The sequence below is a fragment of the Pogoniulus pusillus genome, chromosome 18, assembly GCF_015220805.1.
Source record: "Pogoniulus pusillus isolate bPogPus1 chromosome 18, bPogPus1.pri, whole genome shotgun sequence".
Classification (NCBI taxonomy): domain Eukaryota; kingdom Metazoa; phylum Chordata; class Aves; order Piciformes; family Lybiidae; genus Pogoniulus; species Pogoniulus pusillus.
In genome coordinates this window covers 3381059-3403924 of record NC_087281.1, presented here as the reverse complement: position 1 = coordinate 3403924, position 22866 = coordinate 3381059, and the positions used below count along the sequence as shown (strand labels likewise).

The following is a 22866-nucleotide window of genomic DNA, read 5'->3' as shown; positions in this document are numbered from 1 at the left end:
CTGGACAGCATCCAAGCAGGGTTAAACAGTATACTACAAGTCTGACAAAGATAACAAGATAAAACTCATTCATCTCTGTTGAAGGTGGTTCAACATTGCAGCCTGGTTCTTCACATGAAGTTGCAAAATGGTTCTGCTGTTTGGGGCTCTAAGCAAAGGTGCAGCAGGTCAGCTCCCTGAGGTGAGCTTGCCTTAGGTTCCTACGGCTGCTTTATATTCAAACTCTCCATCTCTTAATGGATTAAAAGTGGAGCATGGGGAGCAAAGCAGCTGAAGCCTCACTATGCTCTGTTCATTATTTATGGTGATAGCCATAAAGTTTTAAATGCAAGGGAATCCTGTCAGGCTTCCTTCACATCTGTTGGAAAACACGTTCGGTGGAGCGCCATGGGAAGATGACTCTTTGTTCGCCAATATGGTTAGATGGTCAAATCCCCTTTATTTCTGTGATACAATGACCTATATGCATTCCAGCAAGAGGCGTGCTCCACCAAGATTGATTACAGTCAGAGGGTCCAGAGTTACTTGTAAGGCATCAATAGGTCAGCATACCATAACAATCTGAGGGTCAGCCTCTGGGGCTGGCTAAACTCTGCCCACCTGCAGCTGCACTCCACCCCCTGCAGCTGCATGTGGGGGGAAGCTACCCTGTGCCTGCTATCTAAACTCCCAAGATGGATTCAAGGACATTCCCAGCACAGGTTGCTCATGTTTATCAATTCTTGTGTGCTCTGCTAACAGGAATTTCTCCAACACACATCTATTGTCATTTCTGGACATTGCACACCTGCTTGTGGGAATGTGATGTGAGAGGGAATTATAACGAGCAGTGTGAGCATTTGATCTTCGCTTCCTGTAGATTCAGGATGCCTTCCATGGGAGAGGAAAGATAGTTGGACTCCTGGTTAATGAGAAAAACAAGTTGTGATGTATGTAAAAGACTGGGCTGTACTCACCTAGATTATGCCAATGTGTAGGTGTGTGCTGTATGCTCTAGACTATATAAACAGGGTCTTAACCAACTATAAAGGTCTCCAGTGGATTCACATTGAATCATGTGGAGCCTGTGTTAGCAGAACTGGACAGAACAATTGGACAGAATTGCTCTATCACCGAAGAGAGCAATTTACAGTCAGTAAAAAATAAGTGTGTAAAGAATATTCTCTCCACTGGTGATATTATTCAGGAGACTCTGATGAAAATCATGTTAGTTTGAATGCTTACCTTTTTCTCATGATTCATTTACCTGGAAACTGTAATATCACAGTATTTTATCAACTGATGTGATAGCAGTTCAACTGCACAGGCATTAGAAATGTGTTATGAAAGATTTGCAAGAGATTGAATTTAATGGGCTGAATGCTTGGTTTGAGAAAACTTGTTTAACCACAGTAGCTTCAAAGAATCTACTTTAAACCATATTCACTAAGTCCTGCCTTTGAGCATTGAAAGATCTATTATTTCAATGGTTTAACATGCATCTCCTGCTAACAGAACTAATCTGAGCTAATCTTACATTACTATTTTGTATTTATATTGATGACTTTTAAGTAATAATCGGTCTAATAGTACATTATGAATTATGTATTGGTATGTGGTACAGTACAGCTGATAAAGGAGATTATTTGGTGCTGCCTGGAGAAGACTGAGAGGGGATGTTGAGATACCGGAATGTGTCCAGAGAAGGGAGACGAAGCTGGGGAGGGGCCTGGAGCACAGCCCTGTGAGGAGAGGCTGAGGGAGCTGGGGGTGTGCAGCCTGCAGAAGAGGAGGCTCAGGGCAGAGCTCATTGCTGGCTACAGCTACCTGAAGGGAGGCTGTAGCCAGGTGGGGTTGGTCTCTTCTGCCAGGCAAGCAGCAACAGAAGAAGGGGACACAGTCTCAAGTTGTGCCAGGGGAGGTCTAGGCTGGATGTTGTTAGGAAGTTGTTGTCAGAGAGAGTGGTTGGCATTGGAATGGGCTGCCCAGGGAGGTGGTGGAGTTGCCGTCCCTGGAGGTGTTCAGGAAAAGCCTAGATGAGACTCTTAATGCTATGGTCTAATTGACTGGAGAGGGCTGGGTTGGCCTGGATGATCTTGGAGGTGTCTTCCAACGTGCAACAGCAATAGAAACGGGAAGGGGAAGATAGAGCGAGAGATGACTGACACCCGCCGCGAGTGAGCGGCAGCTCCGGGCCTGGCCGGCGGAGGGTTGCAGCGGCGTTCTCCCCCCGCCTCGAGGAGGGACTTTGCCGGAGCCCCCCAGGAGCGAGAGCTCGGCGCCCCGGCCCCGCCGCCGGCCAGCCCCCGCGCTCTGCCCAGGGGCGCGGTCACGGATCACCCGTGCGGTAATCCCTCCCCCCGCTCACTCTGCCGGCAGCGCCCGCCCGCCCCGCAGCGGGTGAGGGGCGGGACCGGCAACACGCGAGGGGAGCGCTCGGCACCGGCTCCGGCTGCACCCTCTTGCTAGACGCGGCCGCTGCTCGCCTTTCCCATTGCTGCTCCGCGCCCATCGCTGCTGCCGCCATGAGCACGGATCCTGTCGTCTTCGTTTCCGCTGCCAGGACCGCCATCGGTGAGGGCCTGGGCCGGGCAGCGGGTGTCGTCTCCCTCCTACCCCTTCCTCTTGTTATCCCACCGCGGAGCCCGGCGCTGAGTGCTCTCCCTCTGTGTCCGCCCAGGGTCCTTCAACGGCGGCCTGTCCACGCTGCCGGCGCACGAGCTGGGCGCCGCCGTTATCCGGGAGGTGCTGCGGAGGGCTGGGCTGCCCCCCGAGGAGGTGTCTGAGGTGATCCTGGGACAGGTCCTCACCGCAGGTACGCGGGCGGGTGGCACGGAAGGGGGCGCGGCAGAGAGCTCTCTTCCCGCTGCCGGGGAGCGCTTTGGAGTCTCTTCCTCTCTACAGCCGCATCTGCCCTTAGCTGCCCCTTGGCAACGGCTCAGGTTTCGCGGGTCCCATCGTTACTCTGTGCCGCTAAGGAGGTCGTTCATTAACAAAGCACTTGAGCGTCGGGCGTCTTGGCCGCTTCTCCATCATGCATGAGCAAACCCATTGCTGGGCTTTTAGAAAGGGTATGAGCGGGGAGTTTACTTTAAAAAACAATTCCCGGTGTGTGCGTGAAAGCTTCTTTCTTTGCTACAGCATCCCTGCGCTTGCACGGCTCGTCTCCTCGCCTCATTCAGCACCATAAGTAAAGATAATTCAGGTTTTAAGAGCAAGGCCAGCATTTCTTTTTATCTGTAAGGTCGACCCATGGAATCTGTGGTGCCACTTGCTTGGAGACAAGTAGTTTGATTTAGTGAAAATGCAGCTGATAGCAAATTGTTTGTTTTGAACGGTCCCCAGCCCTTCCCAATGTAATGTTCAATCAGCAGAGTCGTGGGGCCGAGGGAGAAGGAAAATAAACATTTTTTTTCTTACTTAAAGCTGATGCAGATTCCTGCATATTTTAAGCTTGCTGAATTAGATGTTCTCTGTAGATAGAGTCACAGAATCATAGAATGGTTTAGGTTGGAAGGGTCCTCAACCATCCAGTTCCAACTCCTTGCCATAGGCAGGGACACCTCCCACTAGAACAGGTTGCTCAAGGCCTCATCCAACCTGGCCTGGAACACCTCCAGGGAGGCAGCAGCCACAGCCTCCCTGGGCAACCTGTGCCAGTGTCTCACCACCCTCACTGGGAAGAACTTATTCATAACATCTAGTTTAAATCTCTCCTCTTCCAGTCTAAACCCATTACCCCTTGTCCTGTCATTACAAGACCTTGTCAAAAGTCCCTCCTCAGCCTTCCTGTAGGTCCCCTTCAAATAGTGGAAGGCCACTGTAAGGTCTCCTGGAAGCCTCTTCCTCTCCAGGCTGCAGAGCCCCAACTCTTGCAGCCTGTGCTCATAGCAGAGCTGCTGCTCTGAGCATCTTCGTGGCACTCCTCTGGACTGGCTCCAACAGTTGCATGTCCTTCTTGTGTTGTGGTCTCCAGAGCTGCATGCAGTACTCCAGGTGGGGTCTGAGGAGAGCAAAGGGGCAGAATCCCCTCCCTTGCCCTGCTGGCCACACTGCTCTGGCTGCAGCCCAGCACAGGGTTGCTGTCTGGGCTGCACTCACACTGCAGGCTCATGCTGAGCTTTTCATCACCCCAGACCCCCCAGGTCCTTTTTCTCAGGGCTACTCTCAGCCATTCCCCACCCAGCCTATATCTGTGCTTGGGATTGCACCAACCCAGGTGCAGGACCTTACACTTGGCCTTTTTGAATGCCATGAGGTTGGCCTGGGCCCACCTCTCCAACCTGTCCAGATCCCTCTAGATGGCATCCCTGCCCTCTGGCAGGATATTCCTTTGCATGCGAAGAGCTGGCATTACTTTGGCCTGAGGAGAAGCAGATGAAGAATATTTTGAGCGCTCCATCAGGATTACAACAAAGAATGAAAGCTTTTGGGGCTGTGCTTTTGGTTTCCATAAGAACTTTTAGGGAATGTCATCTGCTAGTGATATACAGAAGATGTAAAAAAGGAAACCTTCCAGTGAGTAGCAGTTTGGATGAGCTGTCACCTTACACATGTACAACTGGCTAGTGATAATTTGAGGTTGGTGTTTCATCTGACCTGCTGTCAAAGGCAGAGTTGTAGAACATGAAACTATGAGTACCAAATCCCTGATCTTACAGGTATTTTCTTAATGAGCAATACAAATGAGAGAGGTAGCTGAGCTCCTGGGAACTTTTGTACCAAGTAAGAATTGGAGTGAGGTTTACATTTCGATGGAATCAGGGTACCTGTTACAAAAAGTGACAAGGCTGACATGTGTTTTTGTAAGGACAAAGTTAAAATGCTGCTATTCCTGCAGGTGCTGGCCAGAACCCTGTCCGGCAGGCAAGTGTTGCTGCAGGAATCCCTTACTCCGTGCCTGCTTGGAGCTGCCAGATGATCTGTGGGTCAGGCTTGAAAGCGGTATGCCTGGGTGCTCAGTCCATACTGACAGGAGACTCCAGCGTTGTGGTGGCAGGAGGCATGGAAAGTATGAGCAAGGTAAAGCAAGTGATGACACTTGCATTGCACTGACTTGCTGGGAGCAAACAGCATTAAGTTATGTTGAAACCCTTTATTTCTAGGCCGGTGCTTAGAAGGCAGTTTCAAAGAGTAGCTCTGGTTTCAGTACTTGGGAATTAATGTATCCATACAACATTTGACTTCATCAGCTTTGGGTTGGTTTTATTTTTGGAAAAAAAACCCAAATAAACACAAAAATAGGCTCTGATGCTGTGACTACTGAAAAGATCCCATGCAAACACACACATCACATCTAAAATTTCCTTTTAATTTCCATCTAGCCCAGGTGTGATGAATTATATTATTTTTGTGTTGCAAGAAGCCAGGGAAGGAATAACTGGAAATGTTATTGTCCACCAAAAAAAAAAAGAGCTTGGAAAGAAAGCAAGGCACTTGTATTTCAAGGTGTCTATCCCAAGGCTGTATTGGAATGTTGCTGGGCTGATGATCTGATACCTAGGGAGAGGGTAACTGCTTCTGCTGGGGCTCTCTGGCTGCCTTTGCTGAGAATAATACTGGTGGAGTGAGGGACTCACAGTTGTATAGCCCTAGAGATGATGGACTTGATCTGTAAAGAGAATTTGCTTGCTCCATGGTGATCTGCAGCTGGGGAAAGGCACAGAGCTGGCAGACTCTGGAGGGAGATACAGAGCAAGCGTCTGGGGAGATGGCCAGGGTTTGGGGTGGCTGCATGCAGATGCTGTGTTGTGCAGTTGAAATGTCAGACAGCTCCTTTCAAAGTACCTTCTTGCAGGCTCCTCATGTCATTCACATGCGAGCTGGGGTGAAAATGGGAGCGGCTTCCCTGCAGGACACTATACTTCTTGATGGGCTTACAGATGCCTTTTATCAGTATCATATGGGTATAACAGGTAAGTGGTGACAATCCAAAGAAGTAAATGGTTAATTGGAGAGAAGGAAGGCTTTAACTGACAAGAAATTTCACGAGTTTGTTTTCAAGCAAGGTGTTTTAAGCTGTCCTTGAGAAATAGATGTCTAATAATGCTTTGTTTCTAAAGCTGATTTATTTGATTGTTTAATTCTATCTTAGTGCATCTCTTTTGCATCAGAATAATTTAGTTTTAGGAAAAATAAGTAAAACAATCCCTGTATGTAACTGGAGCACTTGCAGCACAGATTTACAGTGGCCAGCAATTAGGTAAAGTGCATTGTGAATACACATGGCTCTGCAACTTCAGGTTATTGCACCCTGCCTGGGATAGTCAGCCAACTGCTTTTGCAAACTTTGCTGATGAAATGGAGTCATTTCAGAATGTTCCCTCCTCTGTGTTATCTGTAGAGATATTTGAACACCATAAAATGGAGAAACAATAAGCTAGAAGAGCTTCTTTGCATTTGGATTTAACTTGATACCACCTCTGAGAGTAGATCCTACACAGATACTTTAACTCTCCAAAAAACCCCCAAAAAGTAGAGAATCATGAGCCAACAAAATGAGAAAATCAGAATAAAAACTATTCAACAAGCTGGGCTGCTTGCTATAGTGTGCTAGTTTGAGGCTAGCTGGGATATTTTAGTGAGAGAAATTAGATGATAGGCTGTGAAAAGGAAACAGTGGTGATTGCTGCACTCATAGGCTTGCTGAGATGGATTAAAAACAAGAACACAAACATAGATAACACAGTGTGTCTCTGTCATGGCTGGTGCCTGTACTTTTCTCCCTTGCCTGCTTCTGTGTTAATCCTTCTGCTTTCTAACTCCCCTGGCCAATCCTCCAAACTCACCTTGCACATAAGGCAAAGTCTGGGATAAGGTAGAGGGGTGGAAAGGAGGTGGAAGGGTGGTTGGGAGCCCCTCCTGGGGACTCTGGTTTCTGGGAGGGCTGCTGTGTTTCTGTATTACTTTTTAACTTGTCTATTTCTGTCTATAGCTGTATAGATTGTAAATAGCTGCTTGGATATTGTGCTAAGCTGTGAATATAAAGCTCCATTCCTTAATTTCCATCTGGCTGAGTCTAGTCTGGGTGATTTCATAAGAGTGGGGGGGTGGGTAACACCCAAACCATCACATATAGCAAACATTAATGACTACCTTTGTTCTTACAGTTATACAACTTAAAGTGTTAGCATTTTGTGATGGCAGTTTGTATTTTGTTCCTATTGCAGCTGAAAATGTGGCCAGCCAGTGGCAAGTCAGCAAAGGGGAACAAGACAAACTTGCTGTACAGTCACAGAATAGGGCAGAGGCGGCACAGAAAGCTGGCTATTTTACAAAAGAAATTGTTCCTGTTCTTGTACCTTCTAAAAAAGGTAGGTGTGAATGGATAAAGCTTTTAGAGATGGAGAATGGATAAGAGATTTTGACTTAAGAATGGCTTACTGGTTAAAACGATTGTGCTGTGTGCTCCTAGTTGCCCTGTTGTTTGTGCCAGCATTCCATTCAAGACGTGTGTGTGTGGTTAGAACCTCCTGTGAGTATAATGCTCTGTTCTGCAGGTCCTATAGAAGTTAAGACAGATGAGCACCCTCGACATGGCAGCAGTCTGGAAACAGTGGCCAAGTTGAAGCCGTGTTTCCTGACAGATGGAACTGGGACAGTAACAGCAGCTAATGCTTCAGGTTGGTTCATCTGGCTAAAACTGAAATGGAAAAGAACAGTAGCTTAGACACTTAATGCCATGATCTAGTTGATTGGACAGGACTGGGTGATAGGTTGGCCTGGACTGAGCTTGGAGGTCTCTTCCAGCCTGGTTTATTCTATTCCCATTCTAATTCTATTCTCATTCTCTTCTAATTTTATTCTATTTTTAATTTTTGTTTTGCCTCTTTTGGGAACTTAAGGAGGAAAAGGTGGTACAGTAAAAAGCCATAACCCCCAACATAGACCTACAAATTGTTTGTTGTTCCACAGGTATGAATGATGGAGCCGCAGCTGTAGTTCTGATGAAGAAATCAGAAGCTGCTAGGAGAGGTCTCATGCCTTTGGCTCGGATTGTATCTTGGGCTCAAACTGGTATAGATCCATCTATAATGGGAGTAGGTCCCATTTCAGCCATAAAGAAAGCAGTAAGTAATTACCTGTCTATGTATCTAGTGTTATAGTACTCTTGCTTGTTTTAATGTTCTGACCATGCCATGCTTTCTCTGTTTTCTAAGGAAAATAGTAGAAGAAATACACTAATTGAGAACAAGACTTAAAATATTGCAGGGCATATAAAAATAAGATTGGTAGTGCTCATTCGTGATTCCAAGCTAGTGCTTACTCACTGGAGGAAAAAAAAAAGTTAATATATAGGAGCATGAATGGAGTTCATAGCACAAAGTAGTTGAGTTTGTGAAAGGCCATCTAGTTAACCTAGGAGGCTAAAGATCAAATTGTGTGAATGTGCATGCCAATCTGATTTGTTCCTGCCATGATACAGTTCTGCTGCTGCGTCTGCCCAGGTTAGTTTTCAGATAACTGCCTGTTTGAATTTGCAATAGCACAACACTGAGAGAAGGGACAGAGAGTGCATCTGCATTAGCAAATGTGATGGAGCCCTTTGTAGTTTAGCTTACCTTGTGAAAAGGGTTGGAGGAGACAAATTGGATTCCTTTCAGATGTAATTATGTAAGAAGGTGCACTTCAGAACCACATCTGATGTGCTCAGACCATTATTGCATGCGCTGATGCACTCTGTGCAGTCCACAGGACAAAGTTCTCAAACAAAATGCCCTGAGTGAGCATCCCCTGGGTACTCCCCTGCTTGCTAATATAGTCACAGCCCATGGCAGTGCTGTAAAAACTGAGTTATGAAATGGAGCACGAAAAGAGCTCTTGTAGAGCTGGTAACAATAGCTTTGCTTTAGTGTTCCCTTAGTTTTATTTTCGCTGTACAAAGGTCTTATTTTTCATCTCTGAAATGCCCTGGCAGTGTAGAAGCTTAACCTGAACTCTGTGTTTTTAAACAGGAAAATCAGAAATTTAAAGCTGGTATCAAAGTGTTCTTTTAAATCAAGCGTGCAAGAAATGTCTACACAATACATAGTTCACCTTAAATTGTAGGACAAGCTGTATTTAACAGACCTCTGGAAGAAAGCACATTAATACAATCTGTGCATCTTCAAACACTTCAGTGTCTAACCAGTTCATTTCTTCCAAATTCATAGTAGCACTTTAAAGTGAGAGGATGATTAGGCCATGCATTGTGTTACAACAGTGAATAGTCAAGACTTTCCCCAGAAAGTGAAACAGTTTCCATACCATCCCCATAGCATCTGCGGTCTTAGATATGCACTAATCTGGCTAGCAGGTTGTGAAACATCAGTATGGAGATGACTGCTGTTAAAACATTGCTGTTAGAAACACTGAGTCAAAGCAAAAATGTAATTGTGAAAGATCATAGAATTATAGAATCAGTCAGGGTTGGAAGGGACCCCAAGGATCATCCAGCTCCAACCCCCCTGCCATGGGCAGGGACACCACCACCCCATCACGTTGTTTCCTGGGTAAAAGAAAATCTGTATTAAGCAAAGAATCTCAAATGGAGTTGGACTTCTGTTGTAAAAAGCTTGCTTTTAATCTGTTAAACCTTACTTTTGCAAACAGTGTTTAAGGGCACTGTGTACGTGTGTGTGAAATTAGCCACGTTTTTTAAGCAGCCAGCATTTTATAGCACAGTTCTTGAACCAGTATTTGTTATGAACCCTGGGCTGTAAGGTTGTTTACTTCAACATTTTTGAAGTGTTGACTTCATTGCCCAATTTAAGTCTTAGAAAAAGCTTCCTGATTTAGAAAGGATTTAAAGCTAATAAATAAAGCCTCTATTACTTTTCTTTTCTCAGATTGAAAAAGCCAACTGGACTCTGGAACAAGTTGACATATTTGAAATTAATGAAGCCTTTGCATCGCTCTCAGTTGCCATTGCTAAAGAACTGAAAGTTAGTCCAGAAAAGGTAAAGGATGTATTTCAGACTGTGATTAGCCTCCTGCAATTCTTTGTTCCATTCTGGGCACCTGGGTTGTATTCCAAAGACGTGAGGCTGATCCTCTTGCAGATTTGCCTTAAGCAAAAAGGATCGGAACCCCTAAAATGCTTCCTTCCGCTACTCTGCTGTGGTCATTTTGCTACCAGGGACATTTCATGGTCTAGAAGGTTGCAGCTCTGTAATAGTGGATTTGTATGCAAAGCTAAGTGCTTGAGCTTGAACTTGCTGCTGGAAGTGTGGCACTGTTATCTTTCCAGTGGTGGCAAAAGTAAGGGTATTACTCTGCCCTCCTTAAATTCACTTCTTTTCAGAGGACCCCTTTCAGATGAAACACTAACAGCTGTCACCCACATGTTCAGTTGCTTCAGTTCCAAGCTTACACTTGAGGACTCTATCCAGTGAAGTTGAATCTCAGTTAAGCTAGTTAAATTAACTAACTTGACCTTCTTTTGGCTTTTCTTTCTAGATTAATATCCAAGGTGGAGCTATTGCTCTTGGCCACCCCCTTGGTGCCTCAGGGTGTCGCATCCTTGTTACTCTTCTCCACGCACTGGAACGAACAGGGGGAAAACGTGGCATTGCCGCTCTCTGTATAGGAGGAGGCATGGGAATAGCCATGTGTGTTGAGAGATGAATTTGAGTGAACAAAGAGCTACTGTTAACTTGCAGAGTTTTACTAATAAACTTCTAATCATGGATCCGTTTCTCTTGCCTGCAGTTAAGCTTACTCCCCTCACTTTTGGCCAATTACTGCCCAGACAAAAAGAACAGTGGCTGCCAGAGATGCTAGCGCATACTAGAGCTTAAATTCACAACCCAAGGACCAAACTTGACTTTCAAAAATGAATTTGTTCACAAGAAAATAGCAGCAGAATTCAACCACTTGTTTTATTAACAGTTTAGTTACAAGAGTGGGAAGTGTAAGTTAGATAAACATAAATAAAAGCTAAGTTATTCTTCAAGTGCTCCAGAGTGAACTGCATCCTCATAACACCCTCTCTCTTCTTTAGGTTCAGGGTGCAGTTTAATAAGATCATCAATTCGGAGAATAGTAATGGCAGCTTCTGTTGCAAACTTGAGGCTCTTAGTTTTGACCATGGTTGGTTCAAAGACACCAGCTTGCTTGTTATCACGAGGCTTTCCATTGATCAAGTCAAGACCAATCCTGCAAGGCAGAAATACTGTGAGATGGAGAGGCATAAAAAGCAGAAATAAGAGCTGGGATTATGCTGTTCAACTGCTACTAGGTCCCAGTAGCACAGGAGAATGAAATTCAGTGATAGCCTACACTTTTATCACATGCAAATCATAGTTCATTAAACCAGCAGGACAATTTTGCATCCAAGTTACCAACCAGCATGGCTGTTAAGTAACAGCTTTCCTCCAGACAGATACTTGCCATTTCAGATTCTTGCGATCTGGGTTAACTTGAGCCTCGTTGTGGAACGCTCTCAACTTCGCCACAAGATCTGTTGCATCTTGAGCAGCATTTACTGCCAACGTATTTGGAATTATTAAGAGGGATCTTGCAAATTCTGCTATTGCAAGTTGTTCACGTGATCCCTAGGAAAGAGGAAAAAGGTTTTTAACTCATGGTTGTCATGGAAAAGTTACAGCCAAGAGTTCTGACGTGAAAAACCTAGTTTTAAGTCAAGGAAGTATACACTCCAATTGTCAGAGAAGTAACTCCTGTCCAGAGAAGGGCAACAAAGCTGGTGAGGGGCCTGGAGCACAGCCCTATGAAGAGAGGCTGAGGGAGCTGGGGGTGTGCAGCCTGCAGAAGAGGAGGCTCAGGGCAGACCTCATTGCTGTCTCAACTCCCTGAAGGGAGGCTGTAGCCAGGTGGGGCTTTCTTCTGCCAGGCAAGCAGCACCAGAAGGGGATACAGTCTCAAGTTGTGTCAGGGGGAGGTCTAGGCTGGATGTTAGGAGGAAGTTGTTGGCAGAGAGAGTGATTGGCATTGGAATGGGCTGCCCAGGGAGGTGGTGGAGTCACCATCCCTGGAAGTGTTCAAGAAAAGACTGGAAAAGGCACTTAGTGCCATGGTGTAGTTGACTGGCCAGGTCTGGGTGCTAGGTTGGACTGGATGATCTTGGAGCTGTCTTCCAACCTGGTCGATTCTATGATCCTATGTTCTCTATTTTGAAGCATGGAAGTCTGTGAGATTAACAGACTTTCATAAACCTTAGAACCAACACCTAGTAGAAGAAAATAAACCCTTGAAAATTCATGTCCCTCTTTAAACACTTGCATGCCCTTCTTGGTGCAAGACTCACCATGCTTGTTGCATAATTCTCAAGATATATTGAGAGTGCTGCCTCTACAGCACCACCACCTGGGACAACAGACTTGGATTCCAATACCCTTTTAACAACACAGAGAGCATCATGTATAGATCTTTCCATTTCATCGCACATGAAGTCATTAGCTCCTCGTAAGATAATTGATGCTGAAGTACGAGCCTTTGTACTAGGGAAAAAGAGCAATCAAAAGTCAGCATGTTGAAAAACACATAAACTAGAACTATTGTAGGGAAAATTTTTCTTCTGAAGCCAAATTCAGTTCAGATTCTTTAAAGGAGATCTCAGTATTGTTACACACTTCTGCAGGGTATGGACACTGTAACTTAGTTGAGGTTATAATTTCTAATATATAAGAACTTAGTTTCAAAGTTAGTCTTCTAGAAAAAGCACCTATGTGTGTCACACAAGCTCTTTTCCCATGAAATAGGGGGAAATGGATTTAGAATGTTAAGAAAGTTCTTTTGCATAGCCACTACATGAGCTAATGATTGACAGCATCATAGTATATCGCAGTATGGCAGTCATTTAACATTTAACTGCCACAGAAGTGCCATGCCTGGGGTGAAGTTTATTCACACACAAATGAAGCTACAGGAAGCTGAATGCAGAGAGGGGTTACTGAAGCAGTGGGAAAGTTAATATTCAGGATGTTCTTGTTAAACTGATTCTCAGGTCTTCAGACAGCAGTGCTGTGTTTAAAAAAACACAATGGAAAACAGCACATGTGGACAGCTCCTAATTGTTGCCCTTCTTCTAAAATAACCCAAACCAAACAACAACGAAATGCAAAAAATAACCAACCCATCACAAGCCCTACTGTTGTAACATGAACCATTTCATACTACCCAGCCAATGAGTGACTCAGTGAAAGCAGCACAAATAAACCTTATCTTGCCCTATACATTTTAAGATCTTTAGGTTGCACCTCCTTATTCAGATGATGCATACATCCTTTTGCTGTCTGGTAAGGGAAGGCAGCTTAGAAAAGTTTGTTTATATACAAAATGTTAAGTCTATTTTATGGTCTCATATATTACAGTTGATGCAAGACATGTCCAGCCCCAGCAGAAGAGGTTAAGTATGGATACTTTCACCCCTAATTTGCAGTGGGCTTGCATACTCTCTCCCACGCGTACCACTACTCATACTACTGAGGAAGCATGGAAGCAAATAAATGGGAGCTTATCTAAAACTCACTAGGATGTGTACACAAAAATGACTATTAAAAGGATCCTTACTTCTTGATTAGGATAAGCTCGTCATCACAGATTCTCTCTTGAATCACCTCTTCTGCCTGTCCCAGCATTAATGCCTCAAAACTCTCTTCACCTTCAAGGTTTGCAAGGGTTGAACATATGGTTGCTTTAACAAACAAACAAGTGAGATTAGCAGTCAATTCCAGCACATCCTTTGCCAACTTCCCCGAACAGGCATACAAAAAGAAAAATGCAAACAGAATTAAAAGCAGCACAGGCAGACTTCTCTTAAACTCAATGTCGATTCTAACTCTCAGGTAGCAAGTCAGTATTCTGCAGTTTACAATCCATATCACTCTTCTTTGCTCAAATTTTACAGTACTTAGCTTTACACATCTAGTACAACCTCAGTTACCTTTCACAAACCCCATCCCTGAACCATGAATGACCATGACAAGCTCAATCCATCAGTCACCACACACCTCTGCTTAATAAACAATTGTTTCCTTCAAACCTGCTATTGGAACCCACAAGGGTGGTGCTTATTATGTTCCAGAAGATGACAGTGTTACCATGTGACTACCGAGCCAAAGAAACTACATCAACTTTGTAGATCACTATTCACTGAAGCACTAATGTTTTTTTCTGTGCTTTGCTGCAGTAAAAATGCTTTCTTGCAAATTTAGGAACTGACAGGTAAGATAGGTACATAACCAGGTGGTTTTTTTTTCAGTATGCATTTATCAGCCTGAGTTCTTCACTTGTCTTGAACCATCTGAACAACGTCCTTAACACAACTTTTCAAACATAGGCTTATGAAGATGTGCTTAAGACTTCACAAATAGATTCTGGCTTCCATTGCCACAGGAGGAGAGTCTTTCCAGTATGTGGCAGCAGTTTTTTCCCCCAGGGTAGATCTTTAGTGGTCAACTCCTTCAGTACTTATCCACCTTGACCGAAGTCACTTAAAACTAGCAGTAGGATTAAAACCTAAGAAGAATTGTTCAGCTGTACTCATCATCTCCCTTGAATGCCTTGCATGTTAGGAAGCCACATGCTGAAAAGTAGTTACTAATAGCCCAATGAAGTTTTCACTTGTCACTTAAAAAGAGATCTATTTTTTACACATACATACCTCCAGAGGCCTTAGCAATCCTCTTAAGGTCCTTTTTAACAACTCTTCGTACTGCCATTGCACCAGCATCAACAAAATACTTCAGACACATATCATCAATACCTCCAGTGGTAAGAATAACATTGGCACCAGTGGCCAGAATCTTCTGGATTCTCTCTTTGGTAATATCTGACTCTCTGTGAGGATAAAGTTAAAGTTAGGAAAACACTACAGATCTACAGCCATTCTGTCAACCCTCTTCCTGAAATCTTAGTGCAGAGCTCTGCAAGAAGGGACCACTGTACAAGAACACATGGATTTCTTGAAAACTGACTTAGTTCTGCCCCCAGACATGAAGATTTTCACCATCAGTATTTGTTCTTATTGGAAAACATCGTAATTCAAAACATTTTACCTCTTGTGCTCAGCCATAATTACACTGAGTCACTTCAAACACAAGAGACCAAAACTAGTCTGTGAAAACCCAGTCTCAGTTCCTCAAGTTTCCACGTACCTCTGCCTTATTTGGTCCAGCTTCTCAGGGTCTGAGATAACAACCTGAACACCAAGCTTCATTTTTGCCTTCTGTAGGCTGAAGTCAAGGCATGCAATCTTTGCATTAACTATTCTCTTAGTCATACCTGACAAAAGAAAGTATTCTGTCAGATTGAGTTAACAGAACATCAAGCTAGCACTGCTGATTAACACCAGAATTCTTTCCGTATTTCTATTTATTCACCTTGCCACCACCAGTTCTGCCCTAGTACAGAGAAATAAAGACTCTCAAATATTTTTTAAAAGGCCTCTCCTGTAACCTGTTACCTTTTCACAAACCCCATCCCCAAACCATGAATGACCATGACAAGCTCAATCCACCAGTCATCACACACCTCTGCTTAATGAACAGTTGTTTCCTTCAAACCTGAACCCACAAGGGTGGTGCTTAGGCTTGAGGTGAGGAGAAAGTTCTTCACTGAGAGTCATTGGCTACTGGAATGAGCTGCCTGGGGAGGTGGTGGAGTTGCCATCCCTGGAGCTGCTCAAGGCAGGATTGGATGTGGCACTTGGTGCCATGGTCTAGCCTTGAGCTCTGTGGTAAAGGGTTGGACTTGATGATCTGTGAGGTCTCTTCCAACTTTGGTGATACTGTGATTATGTTCCAGATGATCACAGTGTTACCATGTGGCTACTGAGCCAAGGAAACTACAACTTACCAACACTGTAGATCCCTACTCACTGAAGCACTAAGGGTTTGTCTTTTTCCTGGTTGGTTGGGTTTTTTTAGTTCCAGAATTGAGAACCCACAATTTGCCAACTAATGAAGTAAGACCCATGTAAGAAAGACTAAAAGGAGCAAATTTGCAGCAGAGCTTTAGGCAAGACAGCATGCTCTTACCCTGTGAGCCCACCACGCAGTTCAGAGCGTAACCGTTCACAAGTATGCTCTCCTTCTGGCTGCGGCCATGCGCCTTCAAAACATTCACTGAGTTGATTGGATACCGAGCCTGACCCTTCTGGTCTGTGTATTTGACTGCCAGTGCAGCATCCACCACCATATTAGCAAAGAAATCACCATCACTAAAATGTTGTTAAGGTTAAAGCTGAAGAAGAGAACTAATATTATGTGTAAAAAAAAACCCCACAAAGCCACTGGCAGTGGCTGAAATAGGAGTCAACAATTCTTTCCAAACAACAACTCCTGAAAGGCACAGAAGTGCTTTCTTTGCCATTGCCTTAGAGTAGTTCTTAAAACTGAAACACTGGCAAGAAAATTAGGGCAAATGTGATGCTTCCACTTTATGCACCTTTTTCTCCTTAACAAAAATGCCTACTCTGCATTCCCTTGTTGGCACAAAAGCTAAAAAATGCAGTTTTTCTCTTCTGTGATTATGTAGTACAATGGATTTTCTCTAGTACATTTTCCACTTGACTTCTGCAGTGCATTCTTCCATTTACACAATTCCTTATCTATCTCACAGGAAACGTAAGGAAATTCTCATGTGCCAAAGCACATTTAAATAAATTGGAAGAATCTGAAGCTATGTGCCAGATAATAACACCTGTGAACGTTATTCCACAGCTTGAATAAAAATGGCAGTATGAATACTGCATCCCATTCATACACACTGCTGCAAAGGGAACTAAGACAGATGCTTGCACGCTCCTGCCAGACACTTCTCACTTCAGTTAAAGGATACATTCCTATAATTTTAGAGGACATTGAAGTTTTAGCAGCATTAATGAGGCACTCTCTGCCCAATTCATCTGTGTTGATAATAAGATTCTCATTGATGTAGCGAACTGCTTCCCTGCAGAGCAAAGACAAATACTGGTAAACAATTCCACCTCCGCAAAGACAAAAATCTTACATGTTTCCAGCCTTTCTATATGCTACCTCAAAGTACACAGGGATGAAATAAATCCATCTTCTAGACGGGAACATGACATTTTAATTAAGTACTGAAATATAAAACTAAGTAACAATCAAACCCACCCAACAAAAAACAAAAGCAATAAAAAAAAAACCAACACCCCTAAAGCAAAACATCCTCTGTGCACCAAAAAGTCTGCATTAATGAAGTCACAAATAGAGATAAACAACAAAACATGCAGTTATTGCACCTTACAAAATGCAATGTACTTCAACTGTATTAGTTTCTTACTTGCAAGCAAGTCGGTATCCACCAATAATGGAGGTAGGATGAATTTTTTGTTTCACGAGTTCATCTGCATTTTTAAGAAGTTCTGCAGCAATAATTACCTGTTGAAAATACAAACAACAAATACACATATTCCATACAAGCCAAATAACAATACCTGTTGCCATTAAGTGGCAAGCAGAATCACACATAGTTGTCCAGTGTCTGTATTCAGTGGAAAAAAGTACTTGCAACCTTCAGTCATAGTTTCTAATAAAGAATCAACCAGGTTGGAAGAGACCTCCAAGATCATCCAGTCCAACCTAACACCCATCCCTAGCCAATCAACTAGACCACGGCACTAAGTTCCTCATCCAGTCTCCTCTTGAACAACTCCAGGGACAGCAACTCCACCACCTCCCTGGGCAGCCCATTCCAATGCCAATCACTCTCTCTGCCAACAACTTCCTCCTAACATCCAGCCTAACTCCACCTTGGGTGGCGGAGTTGTCAAAAAAAGACTAGCCGAGGCACAGGTGTCTACAACTACCTGAAGGGTGGTTATGGCCAGGAGGAGGTTGCTCTCTTCTCTCAGGTGGCCAGCACCAGAACAAGAGGACACAACCTCAAGCTACGCCAGGGAATTTAGGCTCGAGTTGAGGAGAAAGTTCTTCACTGAGAGAGTCATTGGACACTGGAATGGGCTGCCCGGGGAGGTGGTGGAGTCGCCGTCCCTGGAGCTGTTGAAGGCAGGATTGGACGTGGCACTTGGTGCCATGGTCTAGCCTTGAGTCCTGTGGTAAGGGGTTGGACTTGATGATCTATGAGGTCTCTTCCAACCTTGGTGATACTGTGATGCTTAGTGTTATGGTCTAGTTGATTGGCTAGGGCTGGGTAATAGGTTGGATTGGATGATCTTGAAGGTCTTTTCCAATCTGCTTGATTCTATGATTCTAGACTTCCCCTGGCACAACTTGAGACTGTGTCCCCTTCTTCTGTTGCTGTTTGCCTGGGGGACGAGACCGACCCCTGCCTGGCTACAACCCCACCTGAACCTGCCCCTCCACCAACCCCTGGGCTGTTAATAAGTGTCAGTAAACTTTTCTACACTCAGCATTGTTATTATTTCTAACATGTTAAGTTCTCAGGGTTGCAAAAAATAGTGAATTTATGTCAGAATCTATCCTCAACCATCAAGGAGAAAAATAATCTGCTGTAAGCAAACTGCACTAGAGTACCAGATATATATGGGAAATAACCTAAACTCCTCTAAAACTATCTACAAATGTAACCTTCTTCTGTAATTTAGTTTTAAAAACTGCTTATGTTCAGGCAACTGCAGTTTTTCATTCTGCATGGGTTGACACTGTATCAAGACCACAGATAAATCAAAGCCACACTGTGATTAACAGAACATCGACTTTTGGTGTATCTGACTGTAAAACTTTGTACATACCACTGAAGTTGTCCCGTCACCCACTTCTTTGTCTTGCAGGTCTGCGAGTTCACAAAGAACTTTTGCAGCAGGATGTTCCACTTCCAGGAGTTTCAGAATGGTTGCACCATCATTAGTAATGGTCACATCCTAATTTTCAAAAGCTAAATGTTAATACATTAAGTCTATTTCCATTTTAACATTTGTGTTTTGTAACAGTCACACAAATTCATTTTCTTTGCAAACGTCCATTGAGCAGCTATTTGTGCCACATTTTTACTGATGCTTTTTCACACAGGCATTACCAGAGCAAAATCTCTAATTTCCTTTTTTCCATACCAGAGTAGAATCTCTAATTCCCTTTTTTCAATCAGAGAAGTCTTTATGTTACAGGACCTTAACCAAAATTTTGCACATGAGGTACTACAGTGACTACTCTCTTATAAAGCATTTTACTGCAGCAGCTACACAACATTGAACTTTTCTCCCTTGCTTGAAACCTTTTAAGAAGTGAAATATGGAATACTGCTATAAAATTATGTGATTCCTTGAAATGTCTTCTGAGGTGGAGACCAGGATATTCAAGTCTTCATCACCATAATGTCTGACTTAAATGGTGATAATAATTCCTGTGAATTTGATCAATACTTGCTAAGTGGTAATGAAAATGTATGTGAAGAAAGAGCACAACTGTACTACGTAACCCACAATGGTTAGTTCACAGATCACAGGATGTCAGAGATTGGAAGGGACCCAAGGAGACCATCGAGTCCAACCCCCCTGCCACAGCAGGACAATGCTAATACAGAACACAAGGAACACATCCAGACAAGCCTGGAAAGTCTCCAGGAAAGGAGACTCCACAACCTCTCTGGGGAGCCTGTTCCAGTGCTCTGTGAACCTTACAGTAAAGAAGCTGCTCCTTGTGTTGAGGTGGAACCTCTTTTGCTGCAACTTACACCCATTGCTCCTTGTCCTATCCCAGGGAGCAGTGAGCAGAGCCTGTTTCCCCCCCTCTTCTGACCAGCACTCAGATGTTTATAAATGTTTACTAAATCCCTCTCAGTTTTTCCAGACTAAAACTAAAACGGTGCACTGTATTTTACCTGATGCTGAATTTTATTGGAGTTCTTTGAACCCCTCTCAGAATAGAAAAAACAGGCACATGCACCTGTTGCACATGACCTAAAAATCACACTAAGTGGAAACACTTTCACACAGGGATACAAGTTCCCCTGGCACTTCTAAAGAAAGTTTACTTACCCCAATATCATCCACCAACATCTTATCCAGACCAACTGGCCCAAGAGAACTCTTGACAATGTTGGCAATAGCAGATGCAGCGGTAACTGAATAAATGAAAGATAAAAATGTTTTTGTCAACTACAGTGACTGAGGTTTGCAAGAAAATGTGCCAAGAACCTGCGATTCTAAAACCTGAACTAGTGATCTAATTTAGGATTTGGTTTCAGCCTAACTAAGCTAGTAATAGCTTGCTGCTAAAATATACTCTGACCAACTTGACTTCTCTCCAAGCTGCTTTGGCTGACTAATCTGGTAAAACTACAACATCAGATAGAGTAAGGTGCTGTTGGCTTGGCAAGATGGAGAACAGAAAATGAGGTCAGAAGACAATTTGTGGTAGCTTTGCAGATATTGGTAGCACTCCTCCTTTTGGCAGGTTTTTAAAAGAGAGCACGGAAATGAAGCTCTCAAATTGGACAAATCCCACAGAATTATATTTGGAGAGATACAGAAATTAGAGAGGCAGATACCACAGCCACGGTAAACCCCCTTGAATTTTCCCCCAGGCCAAATACAAATCTATAATCCCCAGTGCTCCAATCCTTCTCCCCCCATGCCTCTGCCATCCATAGGCCTAAACACAAGCCTCTGGAGGCCACAAAACCGGCCTGCTCCTGCCATGTTTGTCCCACTCGACAGAGGGCAGGAGGAGGAAAGGAGAACGAGCAGGCTCTGCTGTGACTTTTATAAAGAGATAGCAGAATTACGGGATTGGATAACCATCTTCTAGTCCCCAGAGGATTTTTTAACCCTATAGTTCTCAATCTGAGACACAGCAGCAAATCATTCCATAAAAGTTTACTCTCATTTAGTCCTCACTTGTAGACACATATATACCTGCACTATTAAATATCAATTAGTACTGCATCTTCTAGTCCCCATCAGTCCATGACTAAACCAAAACACCTCCTTTGCAGCAAAGTCAATAAAGTCAAAAGCAACCTCTTAGTCCCTTCTTAAAGTAACACGAAACTTCTAATAGTCTTTAAAAGCTGTTCTGCCAACTTCATATAGGAAAAAGATACATCAACCTTTTCCTTCAGACCGTGGCAAGTTTTGCTTTATCCCACAAGCATAGCCACTTAATCTGGAGATTGAAAAAGTGGTAGTATAATGGGAATAGTTCTAACTCAGACCTTCTCTTTCAACTTCAACCAATGCAACTATCTGTTCTGCTTTAGAAGAGTAACCGCAGCTTGCTGAAAGTAGAATCTCAGCCCAGATTAACGCTGTTTTCATTCTGAGCCTTCCACCTAAAGCATCATCAGAGCTGTACATCTCTCGTGAACACAGGAAGCAGGTCCTCAGCATCTTCGTTTGCCTTTTATCCATACAGAAATTTGCCAACAGTCTCTGCATCTGAAGCCTTCCTCCAAGATTTGGGATGAAATACTGAGAAACGTGGAGCGGTTTTTGAGAACTACAGGTAACGACATGTATCTCGGGGTCAGTCTGCGCTTTCAGGGTCAGGTTATTTCTCTGTGCTGTGTATTTCTCTCTGCTGTGCTAGCTCAACAGGAGCCAGCAGTGTGCAACTGCGGCCCAGAAGGCCAATCAGAGCCTGGGCGGCATAAGTGTGGCCAGCAGGGCCAGGAAGGTGATTCTCCCCCTCTACTCTGCTCTGCTGAGACCCCCCCTGGAGTGCTGCATCCAGTTCTGCAGCCCCTACTACAAGAGGGATGTGGAGATGCTGGAGTGCGTCCAGAGCAGGGCCACGAGGATGCTGAGGGCTGCAGCAGCTCTGCTGAGAACAGACTGAGAGTTGGGGCTGTTCAGTCTGGAGAAGAGGAAGCTCCCAGGTGATCTTGTGGCCTTCCAGTAACTGAAGGGGGCCTAACAAAAATACGGGAAGGGACTTTTTAGGCTGTCAGGAAGTGACAGGACTAGGGGGAATGGAGCAAAGCTGGAGGTGGGGAGGGTCAGGCTGGATGTGAGGAGGAAGTTCAGCATGAGAGTAGTGAGAGGCAGTATGGGTTGCCCAGAGAGGTGTTTAAGGCCAAGCTGCTCTAGGGTAGGGTGTCCCTGCCCATGGCAGGGAGATTGGAACTGGATGATGCTCGTGGTCCCTGACTGATTTTATGATTTCCCCAGCCGCCCTTTTCCGACCAAGGCCAGCGAGCAGGCCATTCCGGCTTATGCCCCACTAGCTCAGAATGGAGCCAAGCCGAACTCCAGCCGGCGGCCGCCCCCCGCCTGTGTGTGCTTACACCACGGAGAGCAGAGGGACGCGAGGTCGCTGTGCAAACTGATGCCTGGGAGCGCCGCGGGAACCGCGCCAGGCTCTCGTCTCCTCGTGGAAGCCGCAGAGAAGCAGCAGCACTGCTCGCCCTCCCTTCTTCCCTCAGGCGGCAGCGGCCTTCCCAACAGCTCCTAGCAGCCCAGAACTGAGAGACGCCGGCGGCAAGGGGAGGCTCTGCCCGGCCGGAGAGGGAAAGCACATGGCGGCGGTAACGGCCGCGCCATGTTAGATCCTCCATGCCCCTCCCAGCACGGCTCACCGAGCCCCTGCCGGCAGCGCGCGGCCGTTACCGTTCTGCGTGCGGATCGTGTCGCCGCTGGTTCGTTCCCCAAAGACAGCCAGGGGCCCCTCCATAGCCGCCATCGTCCCGCCCGGCCGCGGCGCTGACGAAGAGCTGAAGCGAGGCGCGGAGCAGCGGCAGGGACACAGAGGCGCAAAGGATGCTGGGTACACCACACCACACCCCCCCGAGGGGGCGGGGCAGGCGGGACGGCCCCCCCGCGCGGGGGCGGAGCCGCGCGCTGCTGGCCAATGCGCGAGCGCGGCGCGGCCCGGGCCCGGAGCGGCGGCTGGAGCCTGCCGCCTGCCGCTGAACAAAGCCGCCGGGCCGAGGGAGGGGCGGGAGGGCTTCCAGGAGGTTCTAGAAGGCAGCTGGGCCGAGTGCGCATGGCCGCTGGGCCAGCCC

The 22866-nt window shown here is 45.1% G+C and overlaps 2 protein-coding genes and 1 non-coding gene across 3 annotated transcripts; 1 reads left to right on the top strand and 2 right to left on the bottom strand.

Annotated features, from left to right (window-relative positions):
- Nucleotides 1–2358: 2358 nt before the first annotated feature.
- Nucleotides 2359–10648, top strand: ACAT2 (acetyl-CoA acetyltransferase 2). The gene is made up of 9 exons (XM_064158259.1): nucleotides 2359–2553; nucleotides 2660–2794; nucleotides 4820–5001; nucleotides 5777–5894; nucleotides 7149–7292; nucleotides 7479–7601; nucleotides 7894–8048; nucleotides 9807–9917; nucleotides 10417–10648. Exons 1-9 carry the CDS (start codon nucleotides 2505–2507, stop codon nucleotides 10582–10584), a joined length of 1185 nt encoding a protein of 394 aa, XP_064014329.1. The 5' UTR covers nucleotides 2359–2504; the 3' UTR covers nucleotides 10585–10648.
- A 165-nt stretch (nucleotides 10649–10813) lies between these two features.
- TCP1 (t-complex 1) lies at nucleotides 10814–22623 on the bottom strand. The gene is made up of 12 exons (XM_064158258.1): nucleotides 22472–22623; nucleotides 19901–19986; nucleotides 18659–18787; nucleotides 17227–17324; nucleotides 16762–16872; nucleotides 15960–16141; nucleotides 15078–15204; nucleotides 14585–14760; nucleotides 13492–13615; nucleotides 12227–12419; nucleotides 11350–11513; nucleotides 10814–11115 (listed from the first exon to the last, which is right to left on the bottom strand). Exons 1-12 carry the CDS (start codon nucleotides 22542–22544, stop codon nucleotides 10902–10904), a joined length of 1677 nt encoding a protein of 558 aa, XP_064014328.1. The 5' UTR covers nucleotides 22545–22623; the 3' UTR covers nucleotides 10814–10901.
- On the bottom strand, nucleotides 20929–21063 carry LOC135183634 (small nucleolar RNA SNORA29). Its single transcript, XR_010305624.1, has one exon. It is a non-coding gene; the product is annotated as a small nucleolar RNA SNORA29 (small nucleolar RNA).
- Nucleotides 22624–22866: the final 243 nt, after the last annotated feature.

What these genes read in the sequence shown, in the direction of transcription:
- ACAT2 (XM_064158259.1), top strand. Translation starts at nt 2,505, where the DNA reads ATGAGCACGGATCCTGTCGTCTTCGTTTCCGCTGCCAGGACCGCCATC. An exon ending in GTATCATATGGGTATAACAG is followed by an intron (nt 5,895 to 7,148) that starts GTAAGTGGTGAC and finishes TTCCTATTGCAG; the next exon opens with CTGAAAATGTGGCCAGCCAG. An exon ending in TTTCAGCCATAAAGAAAGCA is followed by an intron (nt 8,049 to 9,806) that starts GTAAGTAATTAC and finishes TTCTTTTCTCAG; the next exon opens with ATTGAAAAAGCCAACTGGAC.
- TCP1 (XM_064158258.1), bottom strand. Translation starts at nt 22,544, where the DNA reads ATGGCGGCTATGGAGGGGCCCCTGGCTGTCTTTGGGGAACGAACCAGC. An exon ending in GTGACGGGACAACTTCAGTG is followed by an intron (nt 17,325 to 18,658) that starts GTATGTACAAAG and finishes TATTTTCAACAG; the next exon opens with GTAATTATTGCTGCAGAACT. An exon ending in GATTGCTAAGGCCTCTGGAG is followed by an intron (nt 13,616 to 14,584) that starts GTATGTATGTGT and finishes TGTTTGTTAAAG; the next exon opens with CAACCATATGTTCAACCCTT.